This window comes from Cheilinus undulatus, linkage group 11, assembly GCF_018320785.1.
Source record: "Cheilinus undulatus linkage group 11, ASM1832078v1, whole genome shotgun sequence".
Lineage (NCBI taxonomy): Eukaryota > Metazoa > Chordata > Actinopteri > Labriformes > Labridae > Cheilinus > Cheilinus undulatus.
The window spans coordinates 32,535,870-32,547,955 of record NC_054875.1 but is presented as its reverse complement, the minus strand read 5'-3'; the positions used below and the strand labels follow the sequence as shown (position 1 = coordinate 32,547,955).

Genomic DNA, 12,086 nt, shown 5'->3' with positions numbered 1-12,086 from the left:
CGGGGCCTTGGCTCATCAGGACCATGCAATCTGCCTAACTAGTGTCTGTTTCCAGTTGATGTGAATGTGCTGTTATTTAACTGATTGTGTGCTTTTAAAATGTTGTTGTTGACTATTTAGGCCCCCTTAGAGTGGACTAGGGTTAGGGGTAAGGGTAAGGGTAAAGTACCACGATATAGCAAGGAATTGCTTTATAATTATTACATTATAACTAGGTAAAATACTTTTTTTCATTACTATTTTTCAGAGTTATTACTTGGTAAAAGGCCAACTTATTACTTTGTAATTACACTTTATTCTGAAAAAATTACTTGATAATTACTCTTATTACTATAAAATTACTCAGTAATTAGGGCCAACTAAAATAGAGTGTTACCAATTGTTCTTACCATAGTTTGGTTTTCCATTCCCAGCAGGCAGCTGTCCTGTGGGTATCTGTCTTTGGTCAGGCACGCCAGGAACGGGTCTGCCAGGCTCTATCTGGCCTCCTCCAGGTTTATGGTCCACGGGAGGTCTGGGCCCATGGGGGAAACCCTTCATCCCTGGACGATGGGGCAAACCCTGACCTTTGAAAGGAGGCATCATGACATCAGGCAGAGACGTGGGTCCATCGTAGCAGTTTTCTCCAGAGTAGCCAGGACAGCACCTCCACTCCAGCTCAGTCACAGTCTTATATCCTATCTTATACGTTGGCTTGTAAAACGTTCTGTACCTGCAGGAAATAAAAGCTTACTGTAAGTGTTAGTTACCATTGTCACGTTAGAAGCTCTAATAGTGCTGTGTTTGTTTTTACAATTATAGGAGCACAAAGCCAGGGAAGAGGATGGAAAGATGGGAGGCACAGAGCAGAGATAAAGGGATGAAGTTGTTTTTGATGGGATTACACATGGATTAGAGGGAGATTAGGAGATTAAGATAAATGTAACGTAAATGATGTGGCATCAGAGGACCGAACCACGGTCAGCACCCAAAGTCAGCTTTATCTTGTTAAAGCTGAATTTCCTTTGGATTCTGATTAAATCTTTTTATTTTTTTCTCTGCAACACATGAACACATCCATCTTCTTTAAAAAGTTTCTGTTGTAGGGGCTTTGGAGAGATAATACGTACACTTGTTAGAGCAGAGAAGGAAAATATTAAGCACTGAAGAGGTCAAACATTACATCAGACCTCCATTTGTTTCATGATATTTAAAAAAATCCCTTTAGAAATTACCTCTTTATCTGTTCTAGTTTTATGATTTATATAATTTCACAAAGAGGTAAGGGCAGAAGAAAAGAATATGAGGAAAAGTCAGCTTTAAAAGAAAAAAAAAAAACTGGTGCTCTTGGTAGTAGTAGACAATTTGATTTGAAAAACTGTTGTGTTTTTGTATTAGAGCTGAATTAACACAATCTCCCCCAGTGGCGCTGGTCTATAGAAGACCTCCAACAACAAACACAGCTGTGTCTGCAGCTGTGGATCTGCATGTTATAATGTGGACGGTACCTGCAATGACCACTAGAGGGCAGCATTGCTACAGTCTCCTTGGTCTCCATTCTGCACTTGCTGATAAAGACTTCTTTGGACTCTCAAGTCCCAGTCTGAGCTTTCTGGAGACATTTACACTTTTTTATTCCTTCCATTGTGACTTTTTTTTTTAAAATAACTTACATAACAACTGGACACTTCTGACCCCAGATGCACTTGGTGGTGTACTCAGCCTTCACATAGGTAGACACTCCATCCTGCATGGTGCATGTGATGTTCTTCTGGACCACGTAGGCACAATGGTTTCTGTGGAGACAGCAATGGCATCGCAGATCAGCAAGATGCAACCTCAGGCACCTTAGATCATCACACTTAGCTCTTACTGCTAACAGTATGCATACTTTTAACATTTTACTGGCATTGTAGGCAAACATTTGTTTTGTCCTTTGTTGTTATTGCTTATTGCTGGCATTGGGCCAAAATCTCATACCTCCAAAATCAACACTTTTCAGGAAATGAACAAAACACTGTAGTTATGAATTATTTAACACTGAATGGGCATAGTCAGCATCTTTAACACTTTTAACTGGTTTAAGGGTCATTTGTAAAAGGTACTGTAATGGAAAACTAAGAACTGATATAAGAAAAAATAAAGCAAAATCATGAAAAATGGAGATACAGGGTTTTGGTCTGACTTTTTGCCAGATAATGTTTCATATGTCCTATGCATGGGATTTTCACATCCATCTGTGCAACCGTCGATAGTCTGTACCTGGGAAAGGCAGAACCTTTCAAAAACTTCTTTGAGGGTTACTGGAAGATGGTCCTGTTTGCCAAATTCGGTCCAATAAGAGAAACAATACTTACAATTTAGTGGGCATGCACAGCACCAAAGAGTGAACTACATTTCAGTCAGGAAGACTCTTGTCAAAAATTTGACCATGTTATTGCAAAACAGATATACAGTTTTACTTGGCGGAGAAAGCTCTGCTCAAAAGATGCCCCAAATAGCTAGAAACCCCCACATGGATAGATGTATTAATGACAATGCATACTGAATACAATAAAATTAGCTCAAAAGCAATTAATGCATAGTAGCATGAATCTCAATGAGGGCGCAACAAGCTTTATGCTATAAAGGAGGAGGCTGGGGTGGAGATACCAGCAAATCTGACAGCAGCAGTGTGGCGCATCAGCATTAATGCCATCGAGGATTAGTGAGAAGTACGTCATATTTATATTTATATTTAAATTCTGTGTTTAGAGAAGGAGCTGTGATTGGCTGTGGGAGCTGGAAGCCAATATTTGGGATCAGCTAAATGTCAGCTGATCATTCGTTGGGTGTATGACTACCTTGTCCTGCATGGAAGAACGCTGAGCTCATAAAGTGAGCTTGGCAGGTAGCAACTAACAGTGGAGCCAGATTGTGAATCAATTTCTGAAGCCAGTCAGGAGAAGAAGAAAAATTCCATTTGCACCAGGAAGAGCTTTCAGTGGCAGCCATTGTTCACTGGTTTTCCATATAAATGAACCATTGAACAAGTGAACCTGTAGCTACTGCCACATTTTTCTTATATGACGCTGATTGATCTACATTCCCAGACCTGGCACAAATGTTTAAGAATAGAGCTTTGCAAGATAGATTTGACAGATGACAGATATGGAATCTGGGCAGTCCACTAGCGTTGCAAGGTGAGGATTAAAGTTGGTTCTTTATAGGAAAGAGTAGGGCTCTGCTTACACCGACCTCCTACTAGGTATAAAGTCCTCTGTACCATATAGCTGTCATGGTGATAGTTTTGAAATGTTGGTTAATTCGGAGGATGATGAGGAGCTGAGGATTTTACCAGCTGTTTGGTGTCAGCAGTAACACCATGATCAATAACATTGCTGTTTTCCATGAGCGGAGACAATCTCTGTCAACCATGGTTAAATTATCCTGTGTTATTGGCGATTTCAATCTGTCGAGTATTGACATATTGGCACAGTAACAGTTCATATTGACAATAATTTTTGAAGGATAGAGTTTAATTGTTAAATTGCTTACGTGTATAATTGGATACATTGTTCATAGATACATAGAATGTCACTAGTAACTAGATGATTGCATTGCTGTATCTCAGTTACTCCACTCATTAAACTCACTGTGTTGTTGGGAAAGAAGAAGATTGGACTTAAAAGTCTTCTTTCAGTCAAGCTGAGAGTTCAGTCACACAGTTTTGGATTTCTTTCTCACTCTTTTGTATAACTTTTGTAAAAGTGATTTCTTTTAATCAATCTTTTAATTCAAGAAACAGTTAAACTCCAACAGAGGTGTCCTCTGGATTTCATCAGAGCCAAATACAAATAAGAGGATTTAGGAGTGTCATGCATGCCTGTACAATTACCTATATATGCAGTGATTAATTAACTAACAACTCTGAGTTATCAATACAGCAATACAAACCTCATGGAGGTTGGCACTAGCTCTTCATTTGCACTTCTTTGTTAGATTTATTGTACCTATTATAATGCACCGGTTCCCAGCCTAAGGTCCTGTACCCTAGGTCAGGCTCCAAAGCTCCCAGGGGGGATGGGAAGTCTTGTCTGTTCTGGGGCTGTCAAAAGTAGATTTACTCATATTAACAAAATTAATAATAACAAATTTAATAATAACAAACTTACTGAATAGTTAATTACAAATGTCTGCAGATAAAACTGTGGGACAAAAATGAGTTTCCTGTCTCAAAAGAGGAGTGGGCTGGGGCTCTAAGAACAAAAATACATAAAACAGAAGATTAAAAAAAGGATCAGCCCTCAAATTTTCACCAGTTTAGCTATTATTAGCCACTATTAGCCTCACAATTTCATGCACTCCTCCATGCATGTCCACTCATTGTCACATAAGAATCAGCTATCAGCTGTACTCCACTCTCTCAGTGTTAGCCGATCATATTGCTGCTGCCTCTAAGGCTTCCTCCTCCACTGGTTTACTCATGGTGTGGTAGCAAGCGGCCCTCCACCTCCCTACCACCTCCAAGATGTCATCATCAGCGATCAACCCTAGCAGAAAATAGAGTGGGTGGCCTCTTTCCCTCATGGTGTTATTGGCCTATCACTGCAAATATGCATCAGCGTGCAGAGACGCTGCGCCATTACGCAGTCATTTGGGGGAAAAACACCCCTTACCATGCAAAGTGGCCCTATAGCATTAAGCACCTAATAATGAGGATGGTAATAGCATGGCAGAAATACAGTCAAGATCAGCCCACTCTCTGTGAGGGATGATGGAAGTGCACTGCAGTTTTAATGACACAAACTTTCCAGAGATCAGGAAACAATTCCACCCCTGTATGACTTTAGAAAAAAATGTTGGTGAATGATATGTAAAAAGTCCATAAATATTACTTTGACATCGCTATTACTAAGCCATAACCAGGAGAAAAATCAGTCTGAGACTTCCAGCTGTTTTTTTAATCTACTTGCAGTACCGTTGCGCATGAAGATGATGTGGTTGTTTCTTAGCGTTTCCTTCATTCAGAGAGTAAACTTAATCAGAGTGGTGCTGAAGTGAACACATCAATATTGCCTTTAATTAAATGACTGCCTGTTATTCTGAATATTTATCATGGATTGTCAGAATCTGTGTGGGATGTGGCTGGGATTTGACACACCTTTTGTGGGTGCAGGTAGGAGTGGAGAGCACATGCTGCAGGAGCAGGCAGTAATGGTCAGGAATCCAGCAAAGAGGACTATAGTCTATGTTAATGAATATAAATCAATATCATATCATGAAAAATAAAAAATAATCTTCACTATTCTCTCCCGATGTAAATAATGACAAGCCATATAAGGAGGTTCATTTAAACACTGAATCACTGACTTTCATTTTTTTAATTACTTATTCTTTAAAGCTCCTTTGAGGAGCTTTTATTTTGTCTGAATTCTGGTGTCCTAAGCAGTGGACAAAGTTGTACCTCTAATATTATAACTACATGGGATTTTTACTTTGGAATATGTTGAGGGAAAAAAAAGTCTTTGTCTGTAATGTTGCATCTGACTTTGTGGACACCTCCCCCTAGCAGTGGTTTCAGACAATAAAAATAACACTATTACTACTACTTTCCTGTCTTGTAGGTTGTATATAGGCATTGATATGTATTTCATTTTAATAAAAGAATGAACAACTCAGAAGCTCTAAAGTTATGAGTTTTTCAAGGAAGACTTTGTAACATCTTCTCTCAGAAATAATATACTTTGACTTTTAATAAACAGGACATAAATCATTTCTTAATCCTACCACTGATATTACTGGAAGCACTGCTGTGACTCCACCTCATAGGGTGTATAAAGTATTGGAAGAAGCCTGATCGACGTCACCTATTTTATTACCGGAGCTGTCTTTGGAATCCAATCTGTGGAAGCCGCCATTCTGAGCAGCTGTCATACTAATTTATGGTCAACCAAAAGATAGACAAAGGGGCAGAGCTGAGGCAGGTCTCCAGCAATTGACAAACAGCCACACTGTGCGGGCTTACAATCATCCATGCCCATGTGGTGAGTAAACTACCTGATGGCACCAAGTGGGAAGGAGGATTGACCCAAATCTGGTGTTGCTCTGGATGTCTGTGCACATTACCAGTGGCATGGGAAAATAATCTGCTGAAAAAGTCTACACCTTAGAGTTGGAGTAAAGGGTGGATATGGTTAGTTAGCATGGCTTAGGGACTGTCTGGGTGGGTAGCAGGGTTGCCAATGTGGCTCTGGTCAGGCTGCGGATGTGCCAAAGACTCGAAAACTATCAGCGGTTGACAGGTGTATTACCAGGGGTGAATAGACGTGGACAAAAGACATGCGGCCAAGGTTGACCTTGACTGCCAAGCCACACGTGTGTATTGATATGTGTTTTGCTTGACTCTGCACCCCTCTCCCCTCCTCCACAGCCCTGGGGTGTGGAGCATCAGGCCCTGTGATGAGTCCTTAGCGGCATCCATGCTTAAAACGTATGCACATGACTATATATTATACATAACACGTGTCCTTATTCCAACCAAAATAGATGTGAATGAAGTTATTTGGATAAGCTGATTAAAATGTTTCATTTTCCTGTTTTCTGGTTTGTTTGTTCTGTTAATCAGATGTGTCGTCAAAGTCAAAACAAGCAGTAGTTGTTTTTTGTTAGACATTTCCGTGTTTAATAACGTTTTCCAAAAAATTAATGTCTTCCTGTGACGTTAGCCAGAGTGATGTCAGATGGCGTTTCCTGGGAATTTTCTGTTTTGAGTTTGCTTCCCCTCCAGCTCAAACACATTGCTTATTGACACATTAATTGATTTACAATGAAAACACGGACTTAAACTCATTAAGAAACACGTTATATAAGCAGGACTGTTTTCAATCTCAGACCTCCTCTGATGTCCAGCATCCCACACGTAATATCTTCACTTTAATAACTACTCTGGGCAGTTGTTGCATCATGTTGGAGCTGGACCATCTCCTGCTTCGCTGCCAGTGCAGCTACAACAACTGCTAAATGTTCCCCTGGCCCCTGTGCAACACAGGAAACGATGATCTGTGTTCTTTATGCTCACATGTGAAGCATTTCTTTCATTCAGAGGGGAGCATTTAGCAACACATGCTGTACTTAAGGTTGCTCCACAGCTGTTCCTGGACAAATAGAAGTGTCTGAAGGAGCAGGGAGGGACACAAAGGCCGAAAAGAGTCGGCAGGCATGCCGAGTTAACACGTTGAGAGGGCTAACAGACAGGGCGGCCTGTCAGAGTATGAGAGAAACCGCTGCACTGCTGCTGCTCTCTCAGATCACTGACAGCTTTTATGTGTTTGTGTCTGTGTGTGTGTCACCACTCATGCTGTGTTGACATATGTTAATAGCGGTGGAATGGAAAGAGCAGGAGTCAGAATGACAGAGCTTCTTTCATACCAGCTTGACAACCTGCTGCCAGGTCAGGCGTTGTTAAGGAAATGGTGGTTATGACCCGGACTGATGTGGTATGATGAGAGCTTTTAAAGTACTTTAAAGCCAGACAGGCCAGCTTCAGGAGGAGGAACAACAATAAAACAAGGAAATCTGGCTGCAAACATTGTTTTTTTTTTAAGTGAAACTATCTGAACACTCATGGTTGTTGGATTATTATTTCTGGCACATTTTCTCTCTCAGCAAAACCCCAAACAGACCATTTGACTCTTTCTCTGCTCTGCTGCTGTTACAGTGCTATCTGTTTTTGCATGGCCAATCCTTCAGGCTCTTTACTTTACAATCCCTGAGGAAGGAGTAACACCGGTCACTCCCTCTGCTCTCATCTGCCGATCACACAGAACACACAGAACCTTTGGCAACCAAATAAATGACTCCCCTTTCTTCTGTTTTATCAGCACAAATTTATTTCAAAAGATAACATTCAAATGATAGTGAAAGAGATTCAAGGAGTAAAACGGTCAAACTGTAACCTCAGTAGTAACTGGATTAAGTTTAATATTTCAGAAACCTCTACAGCAACTATCCTGAGGCAGCCCAGTTTAAAGACTTATAATGTCACATTACAAGCTACATTATAGGGACAAAAGTATTCAAACGCCTGACCATTACACCAACAAATACATGCACTTCAATGTGGAGTTTGCCCCCCTTTTGCGGCTATAACAGTTTTCTTTTCGGAAGATTTCCCACAACACTTTAGAGTGTTTCTGTGTGAATTTGCACTTATTCATTCTATAAAGAATGTATGAGGTCAGGCACTGATGTTGGACAAGAAGGTCTGGCTCGAAAACTTAAGGCAAGGTGGAGGTCAGGGCTCAGTGCAGGCCAGTCAAGTTCCTCAAACCAAAACTCATTCAACCACGTCTTTTCAGTCCCTGTTTTGTGGGGCACAGTAATGGTGGAATAAAAAAGAGCCTTCCCCGAACTGTTGCACAAAATTGAAAGCATAGCGTTGTCCCAGATGTATTGGTTTGCTGAAGCATTATGATCAGCCTTCACTGGAGATAAGGGGCCAAGCTCAAACCCTGAAAAACAGCTCCATACCATTATCCCTCCTCCACCAAACTTTACAGTTGGCACAATGCAGTCCGGCAGGTAAATCCAACCAAGAAATGGAAGGAATATGGCACATGTGTAAATCTGCCTAAATCAGGCCGTCCTCACAAACTGAGTAACCGTGCAAGAAGGAGACTAGTGAGCGAAGCCACAAAGACACCTTTGACTACTCTGAAGGAGTCATAAGCTTCAACAGCTGAGATGGGAGGAACTCCCATGGGAGAGTGGTCAAGAGAAATCCCCTGTTGAAGAAAATTCCGATTAAATCAGGCATGTGGGAGACCCCATGGTTAAGTCAGAGAAAGTTCTTTGGTCTGATGAGACCAAAATGTGTGCTGTTTGGCCATCAGACAAGACGCTATGTTTGGCGGACACCAAGCACACCATCCTCACTGTTGAGACCAGTGGTTACAGCATCATGATGTGGGGATGCTTCTCAGCAGCCGGTCCTGGAGGGCTTTATAGGTAGAGGGTAAAATGAATGCAGCAAAATATAGGACAATCTTATTCAGTCTGCAAGAGAAATGTGGCTTGGGAGAGGATTTATTTTCCAGCAAGACAACGACCCAAAGCGTAAAGTGAAAGGTACATAGAAATGGTTTAAAGGCAACAAGGTGAATGTTCTCGAGTGGCTTTCATAAAAAATACATTTTACTGATTATTGGTGTCAGGTTTTCTTTTGAAGAGGTGTCAAATGTTGTGTTTTTAGGGTATGTGCTACTGTCTATGGGGCACTGAGTGCATATTGTAAGAAAAGGAATACACTTGAAAGGCATTGCAAGTTTGTCCATTAAATACACTTGAGAGCCTTGTTATATAAGTGGCTGAGCTTTTTGTCATTGTTAAAAAAAAAAACCTTTAATAAGAGAACTCCTTCTTAAGAAAATAGATAATCACTTTCTCTGCAAAATAAATGAATGGTTTGATTTATGCTTTTTTGTCTTAAAGGGATATTTCAGGATTTTTGAAGTTGAGTCATATGAGGTGCTTTGCTATAGTAGTGCCTCCAGTGATTTCCATGTATTTTGATCCTGTTGCTATTACGAGCTTGAGAGAGAGAGAGCTGGCGCATCGTGGCAGATGGGGAACGTGTTGTCCGCGTAAATTAATGAGTTTTACAAAAAAATGGGCAAAGAAAATATGTTGGATGGCCTGTGCACTGTGTCGAAAACATACACAGCACTTCATTTCTCCCCAAAAAACCCTCTGTTTTAGGCACTAATTTACGATGCAGCTTTCGCCATTTTGTATCCTTCTGCCTCGGCATACTGTTTACTGTTAACACAGCTAATAAAGAACATTTGTCCGCTTCGCTGCTGTCCACCATTCTCCTTTTTTTTTTCCGTCTCCTCCCTCGCTCTCGCTCATCACAGCTGGACTTGAACTGACCATCTATACTGACCAATCATAAAACAAAACAAAATTACATGTCCACTCATACGATACTTACTTTACATCTTGACACAAAAATACTTAAAATACCTTTGTTTTATTATTATTTCTCTTTTTACTTTCTGTTGATGACTTTTATTCACTTTCTTATTCTTTTCTCTCCTTTTTTTATGTGGTATTTCTGTTATTTAGACATTACATTAATTAAAACATTACATGCACATAAACATTAAATCTTTTTTTACCCTTTATTTACCATCGGGCTACAATGGATTAAAAAACTCAAAAATGCGTTGTAGTAACCGATCCTTAACCCTGCTAAACTGCGACCCACAAAGCTAAACGGAGGATGTGTGAACAGTAAACAGTGTGGAAGGATACAAAATGGCGAAAGCTGCATCGTAAATTAGTGCCTGACACAGATGGTTTTTTTTGGGAGAGAAGTGCTGTGTACTTTTTTGAAATAGTGCACAGGCGAGCCAACATATTTTCTTGGCCCATTTCTTCGTAAAACTCGTTAATTTACACAGACAAGACGTTCCCATCTACAGCTGCTATGAGCCAGCTCTCTCCGAGCTCGTAATAGTAACAGGATCAAATTACACGTAAATCACTGGAGGCTATTGCCACTACTATAGCAAAGCACCTCATATGACCCAACTTCAAAAATGCTGAAAAATCTCTTTAACTGTCATGCATCAGTTATCCAGTCTGAGATTTTATCTTCCTGGTAAGGGAAGGCCTTCGATGTCTGTAGCCCAAGGGCCTAAAATTATTTTAAAAGCCCCTATGCCAGCGATGGTCAACCAGCAGTAATTTAAGACCCAAAACAGGGCCCTCGCCCACACTTTGGGAATCAGTGCTCTACAGTGTTTATTAGGCATATGTTGTAAATTTATTGTCTGTTAAAAGGAGCTGTTAAAATTAATTTTTGTGTATGTGAAGGCTGCAGAAAGCTCCTCTAGGTATCCAAAGATCTGACAGCTGACGGAGAGCAGACTCAGTGCTTGAGTATGTCTGTGTATACAGTACAGTAAGAGTGAGAGCCCTCTCACATTACACGCAGAGCTGATCAGCAGAGTGAAGAGTGACCATGTTCGCAGATTTGTTTGTCAGGTGCACATCTGGGGGGGGGGGGGGGGGGTTAACCTTCAGAGTCACACACAAATGTCTGAGAAGTGCATGAATCCAGATGTACACGGAAGGAAAAAAAACACTGTGTTTCGGCCCGTTCCGCTCTTTGCCTGTTTTCACAGATCTGTCAATGTCATTTGGCTCTGTGAGTGATATTTTATCCTCAGTGTCGTTCAGACAAAAAGGGGCTCTGGCTTTGCGAGAATCAAAGTGGAGCGCTGAGATAAATCCTGTCCCCCTGTGCCGCAGTGTCGGGCAGGACAACCGCAGGTCACCTCCTCTGGCGTGTAAAAGCAGAGGTTCTACGATGAATGTGGAGGGGTTTTATAAAAACTTGTAAGGTTTTGAGAATGTGATTGAGTAGCACATATAATACACATACTATGCAGCTTTTGACTCTTTTATGATACATCCATGGAGACCACATAGCTCTATCATGAGAAATAAGAATGAGTAAATCATCATGTGGGGAGATAAGGTGCTTTTTAAGTGTTTGGAATTGTCAACACCACATGCAGCTGCTGCAAGATAGATGGAAAACATGTTTTATTTGTTTAGTGTGCTTCTAAAGCCTTAGTAAGACCGCACTAATCCTGACGCTGTGGGAGAAAAAAAAAGCTGAGAAGAGAAAGGAGGAACACCATTTAAAAAAGAGGACTTGTTTGAGCTCTGTTACACTCACCCCTTTACCAATGTGGCACAAGGAGGCTGCTTTTAGATGATATAAATACTTTCTGATGTTTGTTTTAGCGCTCATAGCTGACTGACAGGGGCGGTTAGCCTTACAGGATACCTCAGTCAGTGCCAGACAGCAAAAGTCACTCGGGTCAAGTTAGCTTTATTTATGACACACTGAGGAGCAGCTTTCACTGCACAACAACCCACACAGCTGCAACATGAAATTATGAAAGATGTAACAAAATCTGCCCTTTTTTAACTTTCAATTAAAGGTGAAAAAAATGGTTTAAAGATGTCAACTGAGGGTAGGTGAGGTATTTCTCTTCTTTGGGGCAGAACAGAAAAGTCACAGTGAACTTTAACTTTGCCTTTGGGTTAAG

The 12,086-nt window shown here is 40.8% G+C and overlaps 1 protein-coding gene across 1 annotated transcript in view; it reads right to left on the bottom strand.

Annotated features, from left to right (window-relative positions):
• Positions 1 to 12,086, bottom strand: part of LOC121517139 (EMILIN-3) — a 30,899-nt gene that overhangs the window by 5,080 nt on the left and 13,733 nt on the right. The window contains exons 2-3 of the mRNA XM_041798680.1: positions 1,653 to 1,775; positions 390 to 712 (exon numbers count right to left, since the gene is read on the bottom strand). Coding sequence (XP_041654614.1) covers positions 390 to 712; positions 1,653 to 1,775 — 446 coding nt within the window. The remainder of the gene's footprint in view (positions 1 to 389; positions 713 to 1,652; positions 1,776 to 12,086) is intronic.